This window comes from Podarcis bocagei, assembly GCF_964188305.1.
Source record: "Podarcis bocagei genome assembly, chromosome: 10".
NCBI classification, from domain to species: Eukaryota; Metazoa; Chordata; class Lepidosauria; order Squamata; family Lacertidae; genus Podarcis; species Podarcis bocagei.
The window spans coordinates 61269168-61290541 of NC_138135.1; the positions used below are offsets into that span (position 1 = coordinate 61269168).

At 41.6% G+C, this 21374-nt stretch overlaps 1 protein-coding gene across 1 annotated transcript; it reads left to right on the forward strand.

Moving 5' to 3' along the window:
* Positions 1 to 12260: 12260 nt before the first annotated feature.
* Positions 12261 to 18263, forward strand: LOC308596584 (hyaluronidase-4-like). The gene is made up of 3 exons (XM_081211833.1): positions 12261 to 13160; positions 14461 to 14550; positions 17727 to 18263. Exons 1-3 carry the CDS (start codon positions 12279 to 12281, stop codon positions 18156 to 18158), a joined length of 1404 nt encoding a protein of 467 aa, XP_081067959.1. The 5' UTR covers positions 12261 to 12278; the 3' UTR covers positions 18159 to 18263.
* The last annotated feature ends 3111 nt before the right edge of the window (positions 18264 to 21374 follow it).

Here is a 21374-nt window from a genome sequence, read left to right on the forward strand (position 1 = left end):
TACTCAACATAGCTCAGCATGTGAAAAATGGCACCAGACAAATGTTCTACCCAACATAAAAACCAGCACATCCCAGTTTTCCCTGCATTTGCCCATTTATGCCAGACATAGACAATGTGACTCTGACACGGTCCCCAGCCAGCATGGCCAATGCTCAGGGATGACAGAAGTTGCATTTCAGTCCAACAACATCTGCAGGGTATCAAATTGGCTACCCTTGATTCATGACAACTTTCCCCCCATAAGAACAATGCAAGATTCACATTGTGGGTTACTGCAGCAAAATAAAGAAGTACATTCTTCATCAGATCTAAAAGGACTTATGGAATAAGGTGGCATTCCTCTGTTCTTGAGAATGGGCGTCAATACTGTGGGAATTTTTTCAGTTACAGTGGTACCTCGGGTGACATATGCTTCAGGTTACAGACTCCACTAACCCAGAAATATTACCTTGGGTTAAGAACTTTGCTTCAGGATGAGAACAGAAATCGTGCTCTGGAGGCACGGCAGCAGCAGGAGGCCCCATTAGCTAAAGTGGTGCTTCAGGTTAAGAACAGTTTTAGGTTAAGGACGGACCTCCGGAATGAATTAAGTACTTAACCCGAGGTACCACTGTATACGCTCTCTTTAAAGTTCAAGTTCTATATTCTATGGCCCCATTTGCACCATGTCTTTAAATCACTCTTATACCACTTTAACAGTCATGGCTTCCTCCAAAGCATCATGGGAACTGTAGCTAGTTAAGGGAGCTGAACATTCTCAGGAGACCCCTATTCCCCTCACAGAACTACAATCCCCAGAATTCCCTGGGAAGAGGGATTGATTGTTAAAATGGTTCCCCAACAATGTTTATGCCATTAACAAACTGAAATTCTCAGGAGTCCTTGCAGGAAGCCATCATTGCTTAAAGTGATATGATGATGCTTTATGTGTATAATGCAGACCTTATAGCAAACTCCTTTTTCCTGCTCAATTTTGGGTTGTGCCACTTTCTGCGGCTTTCTTTTATTTTGTCCAAAACCCCATTGTTGCCATTGCTAGTTTTAACTTTCATCATTCTGAAGTAAGATAAGAAATACTAAAGGACTTGAATTATCCACAGTATTCATTTCCCAGTGTGCTATGATTTTGTAGAACCAAATCTCTTACACTTCTCATATCTCTCACCTGCACATTTTCTTGGACTGCTTATTGTTTGGTGCTTGCCCCTACATAAGACCTGTTTACAAGATTTTTCAGTGTGTTTGGTGTTCTGTCATGTTCAGTGTTTGCTCTATCCAGATTGAAGAAGAAGAAAATCAGAAAATCTTCCCATCATTCATTCATATTGCAGCAATGAGGTTTACATGACTCTCTGAATCATACTTTTTATTATTTAAGATCCTCTTCAGCTAAGTGGTAAAGGCTCTTGTATTTTTAAGATTTCATAAGAGTTGAAATTTGAATTTGGTATTAACATATTTACCTAATTTGACTACTGATTCTTTAGCACATTAAACTCTAAGAGCAGCATCCAGTGCATTTAAATTCATGTATCATACCTGGAGTCAACGGGAAATAATTCTCAAACAAAAACTTGTGATATTTCCCTTCCTCCTTGTCACAATTCTTTATTTCCTCATATTCACTGGGTCAAAAGAAAGAAGGGGATAGCTCTCTGTCTCTGCTTCTTGTAGAAACTTCATTGCTTTTTCCTAATGTTTATCCTAGGGACAAGTTTAATAATGGTTTCCTGTTGAAAATTGTAGCAGAAAAGATGAGTGAGTGTTCCGGTTTGCGAATGTTCTTCGGAACCTGAATGTCCCATGTGACTTTCACAGCTTCCAATTGGCTCCTGCGGCCAATCAGAAGCCACACCTTGGTTTCCAAACGTTTTGGAAGTCGAACGGACTTCCGGAACGGATTCCGTTCAATTTCTGAGGTACCACTGTATTGCCCAACATGCTCCTTGATTAATTTCACCCCTGACGAAACTGGGTGATTTGTAGAATCCAAGTTACACATTATCCCATGTGAGTTTTTCCACCCCTATCCAGAAGGACACCTAGATTTTTTGATGCAACTGTTCCACCTGGAATTTGGGAGAGGGGGAAGATATCTCAAAATTCATCTGGTAGCAGCATTATTGTATTTTTAGTTACATGTATATCCAACCTTTCTTTCATCCTGGAACACATGGCGGCATGCAAGTTGTCTCTCATCTGGGTAGCACTGACCAAACCGAGACCTGATTAACTTCAGGTAGACAGTGGTTTGACTGATGTTATAAGTCCCACTGAATTCGGTGACTTGTACTTCTGCATAGACATGCTTAGGATTGGCCTACACGAGTCATGGCTCATAATAGAATCGTAATGAATATTTTAAGGCGGTAATGGCCAGTTTAAACCAAGACACATAAGTGGGACTGACTTCAGTTAAATAGAGATTTAGCGAAAGTCTCCAGTTTTACTCTTTGCCCTGAGTCACCTCTGTAATGACATGTTTGGTGGAAAGCAAACAGAAAAAGGTTTGACATTACACTTCTCTCTTCTGCATGGGATAGCTGGCATGACTGATGGCAAATCGGAAGGTAATCATAACTGTATTTTTCATTTAAAATGCGGACCTGTTCTTTTAGATCCAAGTTGGAAGTCTTGAGATTTCTGTTATTTATTTTACCTGTCTAGGGTTGACTTTTAGTATCCATTGTTTTTGGGGGGTTTTAGAAATCATGGTGCATTGCAAATTTAGCTAAACAAATTTGTTAGAAGTCCAAACTTGCTGGTGCCATTTCTGCCTTGGGCAAAATTAATCCAAACTGTTATTTTGAACAACATGGAATTTAATATACATCAGGAATTATATTCTTAGATCCTAGTGACATCCCAACAATACAGCAAAGTGCTCTTAGATGCTACCTGCAAGAGACCTAAAGTTGGCAGTGGTAAGTAGTCTTGGGGAATAACTGTATTGCTGAGAATAATTCATTTTTCATTTCTGCATTATGAACAACCCTGTGTTATTCCAAAGCTTGCACACCAAAATAGCAACTTTTGTACTTTAAGATTCAAATTTAACAGGTGCAACCTTCCAAACAGGCGCAACCTTCAAAAAGAAAATAAAATGTTACAGTCTTCATTAAAGGGTGCAGACTACTCATTCCCTTCAAGTAGGTTGTTCCACTACCGCTCCCATTCTACATTTCCATTTCCCTTATCAAATTGGCACTCAATATTTCACAGCTATTGAGCACGCTCAACTCCCACAGAGCATTTTTTTTTTTTGCCCCATAGGTTTGTTTTAAAACTTTTAAAGTTTATGTCTGCAAATTTTGGGGTTAATACCTTCACATTTTTGGTGGCCCCGTTTTGACTCTAATCCAGCCAGCACACACTACCTGAATTCATTCTCTGAGGGAATGGTGATCATTATGCCGTTTATTCCGCAATGTTTGTTCTTATTCCATTTTGCACATGCTTTATCTGTCTAGATTTAGAAGAATGAAAAACCAATTGAAACAAACAGGAGTCCTAGAGAGCCAGTGTGGTGGGATGGCAATAGATTGTTGGACTGGGACCTGGGAGACCAGCATTCAAATCTCCACTCAGCCATGGGTGATGGTGGGCCAGTTAATGCCTCTCAGTCTAACCTACCTCACAGGTTGTTGTTGAGAATAAATGAGGCGGGGGAGAACAATAGATGCAATCTTGAGATCCTGGGAGGAAAGGTGGGGTATGAACGAAATAAATAAATATACTGCAGTAGCACAAATGAAACTAAATTCTATATAGAATACATATTCAGATTATGATGGATGTTTGTCTGATTTCTCCCCCCCCCTAACAACCCAAACTACATGTGAATTCCAATTACCCAAACCTTAGATAGCTGTGATCCTGATTTCCAGAATTGACCGTGTGCTACTATGGCCAACAAGGAAACATTCAGATAAATGGGCTATTTTATTTGCCACATTTTAATGATGCTGTTCCTCAAAGCAGCTCAGTCTAACTTGCATGGGATAATTCCATTTTATCTTCATAACACCCCTATGGGATAGAATAAGCTGATGAAGTAGGTTTGCTGAGGGCTGCCCAATGCAATCGATGGCTGAGTGAAGATTTGATCCCAGGACCCTGTTTCCAGTCCTAATATTCTCGCAATTGCACTAGAAGACCAACTTTCAACTAGGCATGTGAATATTGCATTTCCTCCTGAAGCATGATTGTCTAGCCTTGAGCGAAGTTTACCTTCTTGATTCAATGCATTTGAATAGTTTGTTACTGAAGCTGAACTCGTATCCTCCAACATTTCTCTGATGAAAATAAGGATGTCCTACATAATAATAATAATAATAATAATAATAATAATAATAATAATAATTTTATTATTTATACCCTTTTCTCTGATGAAAATAAGGATGTCCTACTTAATAATAATAATGATAATAATAATAATTTTATTATTTATACCCTGCCCCTTTGACTGGGTGGCTTCCAACACCTATAAAAACATAACATGTTTACAAATTTCTCTATACAAATTTCTCTATTCAAATGTCTTCTAAAGGTTATATAGTTACTTATCTCCTTGGTTCAGGGGTCACATAACCCTCCAATGAACATTTCTCCAGTGAAAATACAGATGTCCTAAGGAAAAGCGGGATATTCTGGGATCAATTCAGAAACTAGGAGAGCATCTTTAAATCAGGGACTATCGCTGGAAGATATGGAGAGTTGGAGGGTCTGTGAACTGGGGCTATCATTTCAATAAGCATAGGAGCCAACTCCTAGGGGCTGAGGTTCCTTCACCTCCCCAATAGAATATTTGAGAACCACCCTACCCCAAGTTAATGGGCATTGCTATTAAAATGTACACATAATGTGATTGATGATGTGGGGTGGGGTTTACCTGCCCCCCATATTTTATTCAAGTTTGCACCCCTGGCAATAAGGGGTACATTTTCATTGCCTCACAGAAATAACAAACTGTCTACAATTATAGTTGATTGCCAAAATCTCTGCAGTGCAAGTACAAAATATTCCAAAAAGTAGCTTAGTTTAGAATACAGTTGTACCTCGGGTTACAGACGCTTCAGGTTACAGACACTTCAGGTTACAGACTCCGCTAACCCAGAAATAGTACCTCGGGTTAAGAACTTTGCTTCAGGGTGAGAACAGAAATCGCACGGCGGCAGTGGGAGGCCCCATTAGCTAAAGTGGTACCTCAGGTTAAGAACAGTTTCAGGTTAAGAACGGACCTCCAGAAGGAATTAAGTTCTTAACCTGAGGTACCACTGTACTGGCTAATTGTACAATTCTATACATGTCCATTCAGAAGCAAGTCCCAGGGAGTTCATTGGAGTCTGCTCCCAGGTTATTAAATTCACAGTTTATACTATGAGAAAGTAATACAGTGGTAGCTTGGATCCCAAACGCCTTGCGAGTCGAACATTTTGGCTCCCGAACGCCACAAACCTGGAAGTGAGTGTTCCGTTTTGCAAATGTTCTTTGGAAGCCAAATGTCTGACACAACTTCCGATTGCATATAAGAAGCTCCTGCAGCCAATCAGAAGCCGTGCCTTGGTTGTTGAACGTTTTTGGAAGTCGAACGGATTTCCGGAACGGATTCCATTCGACAACCAAGGTACGACTGTACCTTATAAAAAGACTCAGCACCTGAAACTGATTGAAAATGATACCTTCCCAAAGGGTTACACATACTGTATTAGCAATTGCACTCTAAACATATTTTTTTTAATGAGACACTTGCAGAACACAATTCATTAGGAAATCAGATACAGCTTTTATGTAGGGAACACATTTCTCTTTACATTACAGGAAAAGTCATTTCCTGTCAATCTGTGCCAGGTTCAGAGAGTGGGAGTGTTTGCAAATACAGGTTGTGCTAAAAATAAATTGGAAATGATAGTTTTGCATACAGAGAATGAGAGTCTGGAAACAATTTGGGGCTTCGGGAAAAAGCAACAACCATACCAACCTAAGCTTCTATAAAACACGGTCGCTCCAATCAAGATAAGGATGCAATAAGGATTCCATGCATAGAACATCTGCTGGATTCAGATCCATAGGCAGAAACTAGATGTGCATTAGATGCCCATTTGAATGTGCATCTGAATGAAGCTGTTATCCATCTGTACTGAGTTACTTTCTATGGGCTTCAGGGAAGAGTGTTTGCCTTTATTGCATAAGATGAAGTCATTACCTCTTTATATTTTTATTGCACAAGATCAAGACATTACCTCTCTATATTTCAAGAAACCGCAGTACCTTTTGCATAAGATTCAGGAATTGCTTTTTTATATTTAAAGTGGCAACAGTACTTTTTAAATTTCCTGTTAACAGCATAATACATATGCCATTTTCACTGCAAGGTCATTTGTTACTTGGCAATCGCATTCAAATTCCCCTTGCAAGCACTTATGCTACGCCTGCCATTATGTGTGGAATTTTCCGGATATTGCCAGGATTCGTCCACAAAGAACAGTGTCTGGGTGGAATTTTCAGAAGTTGGTTAAAATGTCTGGGGAAACCAGAAGTGCGGTGTGGGTTTTTTTGCGAATTTCCTTAAAAAATAGCTTAAAAACTTCAATTTTTACTTTTTGAAATATGGCAACCCTAACATGCACATTTGCAGCTGAGGTTTTCTATCTTTATTGGGCCTCAGTATCTCCTCAGCCACAGGGAATGTCATCTGACTCAGTCACCATGGGGGATGGTGGAACCTGCCAATTTCACTTTGAGAATTTCCAGTTTCCCCCATCTTAAATCCAGTCCCCCCCTCCACAGTTTTTCACCTTTTTGTAGCAATTGACAATTAAAAAATAAAAACCTTTATGAAAACACATCAGCATTTTAGTACGAATTTCTCATAAAAACATTTAGGTACCCAGTTTTGACATATCTACATATTTTTGCAAAGCAATTCCCCCTAATATAATGCGTTTGTGCATGTTCCTTTCACTCACCTATGCATTTATATGCATGCACATTTTAACCCATTTGTACACATTACTTGGCTGGGGAATTGCATTGCAAAATTCATAGAAATGCAAATCTCAAAGGTTAGCTGTGTTTTTGGTTTACTCAGAAGTATTCAGCTCAATGGGACTTTCTCCCAAGTAAGTATGCATAGGTAGCTTTAATTTCTATTGAACTCCTACTTCTTTAGCAATGTTTTTCTTGGCTAGTATAGGCTCACCTAACACACACAGTTATTATTTCCTTCTTGATCTGTACTTTTAATTGTAGTTCACCCCCCTTCTCCATTTATTACACTCTGGAATGTCTCTCTGCCCTTATTCCTTATTCCCTTAGAGACCTCACCCCTAAGCAGAAGATTAGTCTTTGCTCTGCTTAGTTCCTCCTGTCACTTAGATTAACCTCTAAGCCACATTGAATTTGGAAAATACTTCTTAGTTTCAGCTGTGTTCCAGTTTCCATTCCCATGGAAAAGACCAAATACACATACACACACATATGCAAAACTGCACGATTTACTGACACTCTCTTTTACTGTATGTAGTAGCAGAAATTAAATCAGCACCCATGTTAAATTGAGATTCCCTATCACTGCCAATTAGGGACGCAGGTGGCGCTGTGGGTTAAACCACAGAGCCTAGGACTTGCCAATCAGAAGGTCAGTGGTTCAAATCCCTGTGATGGGGTGAGCTCCCATTGCTCGGTCCCTGCTCCTGCCAACCTAGCAGTTCAAAAGCACATCAAAGTGCAAGTAGATAAATAGGTACCGCTCCAGCGGGAAGGTAAACGGTGTTTCCGTGCGCTGCTCTGGTTTGCCAGAAGTGGCTTAGTCATGCTGGCCACATGACCTGGAAGCTGTACGCTGGCTCCCTCGGCCAATAAAGCGAGATGAGCGTCGCAACCCCAGAGTCAGTCACGACTGGACCTAATGGTCAGGGGTCCCTTTACCTTTATCACTGCCAATTAAACTACTGAATAATTTCAGCAACTTCAAGTGTATAACTCTGGATTTGTCTAGTTGTTCAGCTGGTACCTAACCTTTGAGAGATTTTTTTTTTTGGGGGGGGGAATCTCTCATACACATTTTGGAATGATTATAATTTTTCCCTAGTCACAAAATGCTAAGCAGACTTGCATAGTGTGGTGTAGTGGTTAAGAGCGGTAGTCTCGTAATCTGGGGAACCGGGTTCGCGTCTCCGCTCCTCCACATGCAGCTGCTGGGTGACCTTGGGCTAGTCACACTTCTCTGAAGTCTCTCAGCCCCACTCACCTCACAGAGTGTTTGTTGTGGGGGGAAAGGGAAAGGAGACTCCTTCGGGTAGTGATAAAGCGGGATATCAAATCCAAACTCTTTCCTCCTGCTCCAACAGATTCTTTTCAAACACTGACCTTCCATCCCCCCCCCCCCTATTATGCTGGGCTACATTAATATTACTTCCTCTTGCTAAGACAAATGTTCTTGCAACTACTTCTAGCTGTGAATAATGCATAGCGATGCCGTGAGCTTTCTGCACATGCAATGAAGTGATGAGCAGATAATGACAAAATGCCCTAATGGCATAGCACTGCAGTGAATGTCTTGCGCCCTGAGGTTCGTGCACAACAGGGAGAAGTTACTCACCTCGAGGTTATGCAGTGAACAACTGATGACTGATAATAGGAAGCCGCATTGTTCCAGGCTATGAACAGGAACATTTGGATAGGAAAACGAAGCAGCACATGATGATTCAGACAAGATCCTTTGTTATGCTCATAGGTAAAAGCTATCAATAACATTCCACCATTTTTTGATAAATCAGGATCTCATCCCCAACATAGGCTCTATATCCCCAACTCTATAAAGTTGAGGTGTCTTCAGCCCCCCACATGTCTATTGAGATGGGGCTGAGCTCCCCACCCCAATCTTGAGGGGCAGAGGAGGCTCCAATCTTGACTTCCTCCCTATGGTTGGCCTCCTCTGCCCAGCCCCTTTCTTGCAATGGGGCAGCTAGGACTGTCCAGAGTGTCCCGGGGGTGTTATATCATGAGGTTGGGGTCCTCACAAAGTTTCCTGGAGTGGCAGCGAAAGTATGGCTGCCCTCCCTAGCCCTGAAACAGTGCTGTCTGTTATGTATTCAGTGGTCTGTGATTGATCACTGTCTCTCAAAAGGTCTCCGCCTCTCTCCAGGTCCAGTCTCCAGGGGTTCTTGAGTGCCATCACACCTAGGCCCTGGTTGCTCCTCCTTCAAGCTCACTTCTGCTGCAGGACCAGTTGCGACGAGGCCAGGGAGCCAGGAGATGAGCCAATGTAGGGTGCAACTTGGCGCCTCCTATCCCCATGAGAAGCCTCCTATCTCCTCACAAGAAGAGAAGACTCCCTGAAAAAGGCCCTGATGTTGGAACAAAACAAACAAACAAAAAATCCTTCCAGTAGCACCTTAGAGACCAACTAAGTTTGTTGTTGGTATGAGCTTTCGTGTGCATGCACAAAGATGGAGGGCACAAGGAGAAGGGGATGAAAGAGGACGAGATGGATGGACAGGGTTCTTGAAGCCACTAACATGAATTTGACCAAACTGCGGGAGGCAGTAGAAGACAGGAGTGCCTGGTGTGCTCTGGTCCATGGGGTCGCAAAGAGTCAGACATGACTAAATGATTAAACAATAATAACAAATCCCCAAAGTGTGTGAGAGATTTAAACCTGTTGCTCGAAGACCAATTTAAAGAACACTTAAAAGCATAGTTGGGGGGAGGGTCTTCTGTTTTTAGGACAATTCATACACAGCTGCCGCACAATTTCTCCTTCCTGTTAGGAACTGCATTATACCAGCGAAAAGACCAGGTTAGAGTGGAGAAAACAACAACTACTGTTATTGTTATTTGCCATTTGAAAGCCAAGGCACAGCTTCCAATTGACTGCAGGAGCTTCCTGCACTTAACCGGAAGCTGCAGAAGCCACAGCGAACGTTCGGCTTCCAAAAAACGTTTGCAAACTGGAACACTTACTTCCGGGTTTGCGGTGTTCTGAAGCCGATTTGTTCGGGAGCAAAGCCGTTTGACAACCAAGGTACCACTGTTTTTGTCACTTACTACAGAAAATGTCTCAAGCAATTTACAGTGTAACCTTGGTTTTTGAATGTAATCCATTCTGGAAGACCGTTCGACTTCTGAAATTTCCAAAAACTGAGGATCAATGGGCAGTTGGCAAAATCCATTGAAAAAATGAAGACTTGCAAGGCTTATTCGAAAATGGAAGCAATTACTTCCGGTTTTTCGGCGTTCTGGTTCTGAATCGTTTGGCTTCCAAGACACTTGAAAACTTAGGTTCCACTGTATAGCTTTATAAAAGCATACAAAACTATGGCAGCTTAACAGAGAATTGTCCATGGTTAACAATCCAGTTAAATTTAGGATTGCTGTGGCCTTTGAGGAGATTTTTATCTAGCCTTCTGTTGGAGAAGTGAAAAATGATTCCTTCCCTTTCACACCCAATGCTTGTCTCATCATGAGGATTCCTGGGTTTGCTTCTTAAGGAGGCAGCACTCAACAGTCCCAGGAACTCCTCAGAACTCCTCCACCTTTTAAAAGTATATTTTTCTCGCTGGATTTGATCTAGGAGATCTTACAGCCGCTATTCTATCAAAGCAGAATTCATTACCTCCCAGTGCCATGGATGACCAAAGCAAATCTCTGCAGTTAGCTACAGTTTATCCCGTGCAATCGATCACCTGTGATGAAATCTGGGGAAATGGATGTAAGGGGGTTGATAGCAGTCGGAGCAAAAAGCAGAAGATATGGAGTTGACTATGAGCTTATAATGGGAGGAAGGTTGCACTATGATCCCACAGATGGCAAATGACATCGCTTTAAATTATTACATTTTGCTTTGGGTGTTGTAGATCAATTCCTCTTGACAGCTGGGTAAAAAAATTGATCTATTTATAAAGCTCAGATGATGTTATGCTTGCTTGTAGCTACTCCACCCTGACATAACAGCAGAGGTCATAGTCGTTCGCCAGGGGCAGTTCTGAAAATGTTTGTTTTCTGTTTCAAAACCCAGTGTTAAAAAAGCCATATATTTTTAAACAGAGGCATTCCCGTGCCACTTTGGTATGTTATTACTGTTTAGTAAGAACCCAAATTAACAGAAACCCATTCATCTAAGTCCAAACACTTGTCCTTAAATAGCTTTGTTTTATTTAAATGGCAGATGAAATAGTCTGGCAGTGACATCCAGTGGCAAAATTGAACAGCTACAACTTGGTGTGGAGTAAAGTGCCGCGATTTCTAGGCCCGGATTTGTGACTTTCAGGCATGGGTCCAAGCAGGGTTTGGGTTTTTTGTTTTGTCCTACCACCTTCACTGGGGAAATCCGCTTTTTACTGCTGAATTGGAACAATAATTGGGTTTTCTGCAGGTTGACACCAGTTCCGTGGTAAACAGTGGGTTTTCCCAGGGAAAGCGGCAGGTCAACCCCCCCCCCCACAAAACCTTGCTCAGACCTGTGCCTAGTTATCACGGCAGAAATAATTTTGTTTATTTGTGTTTTAAAAACATGTTTTCATATATGTTGGAAGCTGCCCAGAGTGGCTGGGCAACCCGGTCAGATGGACAGGGTATAACAACAACAACAACAGAATATGACATCCCTATTTCCCTCAGATAAATGTTGGAGGGTATTCTATTTTCCAGGGACAGTCGCAGGTTTACAGAAGCCATCCTGGTTTCTGATTTGATCCTGGAATGTCCCGTTTTTCCTTAGGACATCCCTATTTCCGTTGGAGAAATATTGGAGGGGAGGTCTCTATTTTCATCAGAGAAATGTTGGAGGGTATGCCAATGGCCTATTTTCTTTATAAAATTATTACTATTATTATTAATTGAATTTATATACCGTCGTATACCTGGAGGTCTCAGGGCGGTTCACAGAACAAAATCAGAATATAAAACCACAAAATATATAATCAAAATAAAAACAACCCAATAACACTCCCAAAAAACCCATCACATTTTAAAAGAGCATAGGATGTCAATCAAATCAGCCATGATACTCTTCTGAAAGTTTCTGAAACTGTGGGAGCCAAAGATCACCTCTGGCTTAGGTGTTATATTCAGCTTTAGATAGGTTTACTGTTTTAGATAGTTTTTGTAGTTCTTTATTGTTATTGTTATTGTTAATTCTCATTTTATTTTACTTTGCACTTGGTAAAGTTGGGAGATGCACTTGCAAAAGCTTCTCCTATAACAACAGCCATATTGAAAACCCAAATATTGCTATCTATTATCCAGCAGGTCCACTTCACAACTTGGATACATATGACATTTGTGTGGAGTTCTACTTTTGCCATGAAGCCAGCTCAGCTCCCTGTTTTCCGAAGGAAGCCTTTTGTAGCGGCCTGGAATGCACCGACGGATCATTGCTCCATCCGATACAACGTAACAATTAACCTGGAAATGTTCCACGTGACTGGAAGCCCGTTTGCCAAAGCGAGAGGGCAGAACGTGACGATATTTTATGTCAACAGGCTAGGATATTATCCATGGTACACTCCACAGGAAATCCCTGTCAATGGCGGCCTCCCTCAGAATTTCAGCTTGCAAATGCATCTGGAAAAAGCTCTCCAAGACATTGACTACTACATTCCTGATAAAGATTTCACTGGGCTAGCAGTCATAGACTGGGAACACTGGAGGCCGCAATGGGACCGCAACTGGAATACAAAGGATATTTACAGGAGGCAGTCGAGAAAACTCATTTCTGAAATGCACGAAAATGTTTCGGCAAACGCCGTTGAGCGTCTAGCTAAGCTTTCCTTTGAGCAATGTGCTAAGGCTTTCATGAAAGAGACAATTGAGCTGGGGATTAAAAGTAGGCCCAAGGGTCTGTGGGGATACTACTTGTATCCTGACTGCCACAATTACAATTTCCATGACCAGAACTATAGTGGTTCCTGTCCAGAAAATGAGGTTTTGAGGAACAATGAACTGTCATGGCTGTGGAACAGCAGCGCAGCCCTGTATCCTTCCATTGGCATTAAGAAATGCCTTGGAAACAGTGAAAATATCTTACGCTTTTCACAGTTTAGGGTGAACGAATCTATGAGGATTTCCATGATGACATCACATGGTTATGCTCTCCCAGTCTTCGTATATACCCGACTAGACTATAGGGACGAACCTTTGCTATTTCTTTCCAAGGTAAGCTATTTGGGGGGAAAGTAGCAACTGCTATGTTAGACCTTATACTAGGTTTAGTATAAGGTAAAATAAAAAGGTAAAGGACCCCTTTACCAGTCAAAATCCAGTCAAAAGCGATTATGGGGTTGCAGCACTCATCTCGCTTTCAGGCCGAGGAAGCCGGCATTTGTCCGCAGACAGCTTTCCGGGTCATGTGGCCAGCATGACTAAACCGCTTCTGGCGCAATGGAACACCGTGACGGGAACCAGAGCGCACGGAAACACCGTTTACCTTCCCGCTGCAGTGGTACCTATTTATCTACTTTCGCTGGCGTGCTTTCGGACTGCTAGGTTGGCAGGAGCTTGGGCAGAGCAACGGGAGCTCACTCCGTCACAGGGATTCGAACCGCTGACCTTCCGATCAGCAAGCTCAAGAGGCTCAGTGGTGCAACTCCATAGTCGCCTTTGACTGGACTTAACCATCCAGGGGTCCTTTACCTGTTTAGTATAATGAGTCCTGAACTAGGAAAACCTTCTTCACATTTTACCTCAGCCAAGAACTCAAGAGATGGACTTAAGCAACAAATTATTTTTCCACCATAGCCATGCATCTTTAATAGGGGTATAATAATAATTTTGGCTTTTGTAGAACAAACAAACGGAAAAAAACACCTTTAGATAATGTCTGCGAACTGCTTTATATGTTCAGGAAAAAAACAATATATAAATGCTAAGCATTATTTCACATTTCACAGAAAGGCTTAGTGCATTAGACTTGGGCATATAATCATTTATTTGAGTTGACTGTGTTAACAAACTTCATTTTGCACTCTTCTCCAGAGTATTTACACTGTTACAAATTGATTTTTAAACCGGGGTTTTCACTACACTGGGGTAATAGATGAGAAGAGCCTATTATAGGAATTCGTTTGCTATATTTAAGGTAATTCCAGGAAGGAGTGAAGATTTTGAGTGTTGCAGTTCGCCCCAAGACCTTCCAATACAACAACAGGCCTCCTGCTGTATTATGGGAAATGTGACCCCAGAGTACAGAAATACAAGGGGGCATCCAACTAAGTCATTATTCCAGTTTTACAATTCTAAAAAAGAAGGCCTATGCGTTAGCTCATAATACTTGGATTATTATTATTTTTTATTTTTGAAAGAGACAAGTAAACCTACTACTAGGGTGAAGAGTAGCCCCTTGTCCACATGGCCCATTTATCAGTTTTTTAACTACCTGTTTTCCCATCTTGAGCAAAATTTGTTGAGAATAAACAGTAATAGACACTGATGATGTTTCCTTCTGTTTCCAATATAGCAAGATCTTGTTAGCACCATTGGAGAAAGTGCTGCCTTGGGAGCTGCGGGAATTGTTATTTGGGGAGACATGAATTTAACGTCATCTGAGGTAAACCCATGCCTTGATTCTTCCTTGAGGATATTATTTAACCTAGTAGACAGAATTTCTATTGTATGCCATTCGATTTTATTTTATTTATCTTTTGAGGTGCAGTTTATCTGACAACTCATCCATAGCTAGCTGGTCAATAGCATAAGAAATTTCCTCTTGGCTAGGATGTGTTCATGGGTCACCAATAGGAAGGAGAGAGTGGCTGAGTCTAGGAGCTGGATCTAAGTTTTGAATAACTGTTTCTGTTTACGAATTGACATGTCTTTTTGCCCAGATGGACAGATACTTGAAGTAAGAGAAGATGACTTTCTTCTTATAGTCAACAAGGCAGGTCATCTGCAATACAGTGGTACCTTGGTTCTCAAACTTAACCTATTCCAGAAGTCCGTTCCAAAACCAAAGTGCACTTTCCAATAGAAAGTACTGCAAAATGAATTAATCCGTTCCAGACTTTTAAAAACAACCCCTAAAACAGCAATTTAACATGAATTTTACTATCTAACGAGACCATTGATCCATAAAATGAAAGCAGTAATCAATGTACTGTACTATTATTTTCTTACCTGCATTGATGATAGTCATTGTTTGGATGGGGGGCTTTTATCCATTTCCACAGTCACACAATCAATCAATCAATCAATCAATCAATCAATCAATCAGTAGCGGAACTGGGTTCCACACAGCCACAAATACAAATCAACCGAAAAAGCCTCAAAAACAAAAACGCAAAATAAATAGCAAAAACAAAAGCGCCAAACCTAATCCATTCTGGAAGTCCATTTGACTTCCAAAATGTTCAAAACCCAAGGCACACCTTCTGATTGGTGCAGGCAATAATAAAAACCGCATTGGGCGTTCAAAACTTTCAAAAATCGTTCAAAAACCAGAACATTTACTTCCAGATTTTCGGAGTTTGAGAACCAAAGTGTTTGAGAACCAAGGTACCACTATATAGACTTTAATTGCTTCCTGCCTTATTCTCCACTTCAACTATTAATTGCCCCCACTTCCCTTACTTCCATATATCATCTGTTATCTAATTCCTTTAGTTTACTTAGCTTGGATTGATTTTTCCAGCCCTATCTTCTAGAACAGAGGTAGGCAGCCTATGGTCCACCAGATGTTGTTGGGCTCCATCACCCATTAGCATGGCCAATGGCCATGGATTATGGGCCTTGTAGTACAGCAATATCTAGAGCAGTGTATCTCAAAGTTGGGTCTTCAGCTGTTGTTGGACCACAGCCCTCATCGCCCTTAACTACTGGTCCTGCTAGCATCCAGAGGCAGCATTGTTGTTGCTGTTGTTGTTAGATTTTCACCCCACTCTTCCAAAGAAGCCTAGAATAGCAAACAACAAAGCAATCAAAGCAGTACCTTGTAAAAATACACACAACCCCCCCCCAAAAAAAATTACCTCACAAGTAATAATTTCAAAGTTGTCAGAAACAATCTCTGTCAGCCAACAAACTCTAGAGTTTTTGATTTCTGCCTAAATGTTACAATGCACCTTCCCAGCATTCTGTAAGTGGGGCCCACTACCAAGAAGGCCCTGTTGTGGGTCAATCAATGTCAGGGGTGCCGACTTGAGCCCCAGGTTGTGGGTGCCCAGTGGCGCATGATGTGACATCATGACATCACATTGTGCCGTGATGTCATGACATCATGCGCACCACAGCAGTGCTTGGTGACCCTGGAAGCCATATTGGAGGCCCCATAGTGTGGGTGCTGATGGGACGTGGGTGGTGCTGTGGGTTAAACCACTGAGCCTAGGACTTGCCGATCAGAAGGTCGGCGGTTCGAGTGAGCTCCCAATGCTCGGTCCCTGCTCCTGCCAACCTAGCAGTTCGAAAGCACATCAAAGTGCAAGTAGATAAATAGGTACCACTCCAGCGGGAAGGTAAACAGTGTTTCTGTGTGCTGCTCTGGTTCGCCAGAAGTGGCTTAGTCATGTTGGCCACATGACCCGGAAGCTGTACGCCGGCTCCCTCGGCCAATAAAGCGAGATGAGCACCGCAACCCCAGAGTCAGTCACGACTGGACCTAATAGTCAGGGGTCCCTTTACCTTAACCCTGGGTGCTGAGCACCCACAACAAAAAAAATTGTGGCTGCTTGTGCCCCAAGGACTCCCTATAGTTTAAGGTTACCAGATTTTTTTCAGTGAATCTAGGGACGCTTTTCAACTTCAGTTGAAGGAGATAGATTTTGTCAGGGACTGATTGTAAATCCGGGGACTGTCCCTGGGAAACAGGGAAGTCTGGTAACCTGACTATAGTTGGCACCAGTGATCAATGCCATCTGGTCAGCAATTAGTGGTGGCACCACAATAGGATCCCCCTGCCAATTCTAAGGCTCAATATCTTAAGACCTGAGCTTACAGTGATACCTCATGTTACAGATGCTTCAGGTTACAGACTCCGCTAACTCAGAAATAGTACCTCGGGTTAAGAACTTTGCTTCAGGATGAGAACAGACCTCCAGAACGAATTAAGTTCTTAACCCGAGGTACTACTGTATAGCATAAGGCTCCTATAGTTTTTATACCTGAGTAGATGAGATAATTTAAACAAGTGTAGCTTGTCATTCCTTAGTGTTGTAGGGGTACAAAAAGTAAAAAACAACAACACAAGATAGTAAAAAACAAAACAAAACCTTAAGTATTGAACAGTACTGAACAGCAAAACAGATATGACATAATCAAACCAAATCAGTTGTGATCTTTGTCTAAAGAGAAATCATACTTTCCTTTTATGTCCCGTCCTCACCCACCCTCCACTGTGTTTTCTTCTGCACTATTCATAATGTTCACAATGAACATAGCTAGACTTCCATCTTCTGTATCTTCAAAATTGCCTAGAACAGGAAATTTCAGTAGCTGCAGCTTTCCTCACCCTTTAATGCCAAGCCTTGCCTGCCAAAATCATTTTTTTCTCCTCAGCGGCTAAGGAATCAGGACGCTTGCTCTTCCTTATGTAAGAGCATCCGATTGGCAGGAGAAACGTCAAATTCATCTGGAAAGGCATTGTTAGAAATCGAAAAGTTTCTACTGATCTCATGGGCTTTTGAGGTGTCATGCAATATAGGCACCATTTTACTATGCTGAATTGATGTGAATTGAGAAGTGCATGCCTTCACGCAATTTGCAACCTCTTATTTTTCTTCTCGCTCCGTCCAGGTCAACTGCACAAAGGTGAAACAATTCGTTGCTTCCGAGTTGGGCTTCTACATCATCAATGTAACCAAAGCGGCCGAGGTGTGCAGCTGGCATCTTTGTCACAACAACGGGAGGTGTGTTCGAAGGAACTGGAAAGCCTTAGATTACCTCCATTTAAATCCTCAGAACTTCCAAATAGAAGCGTCAGGCGGCCTGGGCTTTACCGTAAGAGGGGAAGCATCGCCTGTTGACCTTCAAATAATGTCAGAGAAATTCGCCTGCCATTGTTACCAAGGGTTTGAAGGCACTGATTGCAGGGAAATGAAGACTACGGGCAGCCAACCAGGAGATTCTGCCAATTTACTCCCATCTGGAATAGTAGTTGTGATAAATTTGACTTCTTTAATCTTTTTAATGCCTGAGACTTCTGCCCTAAGAGTCAAATTGCAATGAGAATGAGTCCCTCAGAGATCTATCACATCAGAGGAATTAAAAATCAATTGCCCTATGCATTTTTACCTCTGAAGCAACATGCAGAGGACGGTAGGCACAGACAATATTGAGCAAGATAAAAACTTCCTTGCATGGATCAGCTGTATCATATGGAGAGATTAAAAGATACCAAAAGCACCACTGGCTTGCAGAAATGTCTGACAGTGTCACAAAACTATTAATGTGATAGAGGTGATCAACACAACAAGTCATTGCCTATTTTTTTTCTCAGCTGAAACCATTTCAGACGACCTGATGAAATGTGTATACCAGCTGTCCACATTGGCACAATTTTTTTTTTTTGGGAGGGAAAGGGGCTTCTGAGTGATCCATTCCCCTTTCAATCCCCTCACAATGCCAGTTTGACATGAATATGTTGATATGGACTTAGATCCTAATAAACAGAACTTGCAGCACGATCCTAAAGGTGTCTGTGCAAAAGCAAACCCTTGCTAGTCCCAGGCTAAGGGAAGAAGGTGCTTGATCTGAATTTTTTGCAGCAGACCAACCTGATCCATTGTTCCTAAACTTTTTTTCTGTACCGGAATGCAACTTCCCATAGAATCACACAAGTCTCTGGATTTTGCAGCGCAGTTTTGGTGCATAAAAGTGCGAACAATTGATTTTTATGTAAAGTTGCATTAAAAGTGTGCATTTTATGGGGGGAAAGTTTTGAAAACTACATATTTTACAGTAAAAAAGTGCATAGAAAATGTGCAAAAATGTGTAGAATTTTAAACGTGGGTTTTGGGTGTGTTCTTTTAAAATATCTACACAATATGGGGTGGAACAGAGCTTTGATTGAGTGCTAACAAGACTGAAGCAGGACAGAATCAGCTGCTCGGATCATCTGTGCTCCCAAGTAAGTGGACATAGGATTGCAACCCTAAGGAAATTTGTGGAAGGAAAGTTCCCTGTCTTCACATTTCCCCTGCAGCTACCTGTGCCCCTAAAAAGTCTCCTGAACAACTTGGATAGAATGTAGTGCAGGGCCTCCCCATTTGTCCTGCAAGGCAGTCTTGGGCAAGCCATGCCCACCCATTGTACCTGGGGCAGGTAAGCAGGGGCTTCAAATCAACACTTGAGCACTTAAAGTGATCTCCTGATTATTTGCTTGCTGGAGCAGCTGATGGGTGGAGAGACTATGCCTTGGCCCAGGAGGGAGAAGTGGTCTCCACTGAAACTGCTGTTAAAGTGGAGACAGAACCTCCAAAAACTGGCTGCTCCAAGATGGGGCTGTTTAAAAGCCCTTTGGCAAACAGCCCTGTTCTGTTCTTTGAACCTCTGGGATTTGGAGATTTAAAGAGCAGGGTGGGGCTGTTGCTCAAGGGGCTTTTAAACAGAGCCACAATGAGCTTTCAGGGCATGAAAACCAGGGTTTCAAAGCATCAGCTGATGTCAAAGTGACACCAGGTGATTGACAGGTGGGCAGCCCTATCTCCCAGCAAATTTGGCTCTCCAGCCAGAAGGAGGGGGCAGTAAACATTCCTTCTGTAAACCTTAAGTTAATTTTTCTTAGGATCCAAGCCACTGTAATGATATGTGTGTGATTGTCCCAGAGAAGCAAGCAAATTATTATTATTATTATTATTATTATTATTATTATTATTATTATTATTATTATTATTATTTATACCCCTCCCTTCCTGGCCAGAGCTGGGCTCAGGGCGGCTAACACCAGTAAAATTACAGTAAAAACATAATAGGAAAAAAATATTTCCCCGTGTTGCAGTCTAAGTGGGATATACTGCAACCCTCAACATGTCTACTCAAAAGCAAGCTGCATTGCGTTCAATAGGATTAACTCCTTGTCCAAGACAGGAAAAGGGTTTCATTTGAATTTGTCTAGTGTTTGAGGCACTTTTGAAAAACTGGGAAAAGTTGAATTCTTACATCTAAACAATGCCAGATGGTTTAATATTTTCAAGAATTATAACATTATCTGTATTAAAATAGGAAGGTATATAATCACTCCTAAAACATTTGGATGTCACAAAAAAAAAAATCTATTTGGGAAGCTCAGCACTTTCCCCCTGGTGTGCTCTATAGCTGCCATGATTCTTTGTGCAATATTACAAAGACTTTTATTAACCGCGAAATAAATATTGATCTAACAAAGAGGGAAAAGATGAACAGTTTTATGATCCAGCAGATTCATTATGAATATCCCCATCCTCTGGGGTGGGGCCATGTCTTTTCAAGCCCTTCTATAAATTGGGGCTGCAAACTATCATCAGCTTAATTGGGAGATTAATTAACTCAAGCTTAATTGTGACATTACAATCATTAGGCTGCTTGGTTGTAAGTCAGCTTGAGTATTCGACGGGGATATGATTGACTGATGCTGTAAAAAGAACAAATAATGAATTACTTGATGAATTGGTGGAGGCATGTAATTGGCAAGGTAGCATTAGGACGCTACTATAAACACACCATCAAACTGTGTGTGTGGTGTATGTGTGTGTTTAATTTACTAAATTATGGGAATGCTCCTCTCCAAGCAGAACTCGATTTAATGGACTTCAGTTACAGAAAGAGAAATGTCTTGATAGTAATTGACCACTTTTAGGGCTGCCATACGCCCAGAATTTCCTGGACATATCTGGGATTTGTCTGCTGGAAACAGCGTCTGGTCGGAATTTCCAAAAATTGGTAAAATGCCCAGGAAAACCCTGGCGTGTGGCAACTTTGCCTCCCCCACCCCCAAATAGCTCAACAACTATTGTGTCTCTCCCTTGTATAGAGGTATCTGTTGGGAATGCTCTGGCTTCACGGGGCAGGAAAACAGATGAAATGACTTGCAAAGCCGCCTCCAATTCTATGAATCTGTGGAATTCAAAGCACTTTTGAAATACTTGGATTCGAGTGTGAATTTCATGCTCTTTATTCAGCTCATAGTAGCAATGAATGAAACTTTCCCCAAAATGTCTAGCGCTATATATATATATATATATATATATATATATATATATATATATATATATATATAATTTACACAATGGGCCCCGCGTGATTAGCTAATTCCGGGCTGCTCCTGTAGGCCAATCAGGTTGCGGATTCACCTCCTCCAGAAGCCTGATTGGCTGCTTTAGGCTAATTGGGTTGCTGACTCACTTAATCCAGGAGCCTGATTGGCTGCTCCTGCAGGCCAATCAGGTCGCTGATTCACTTCCACCC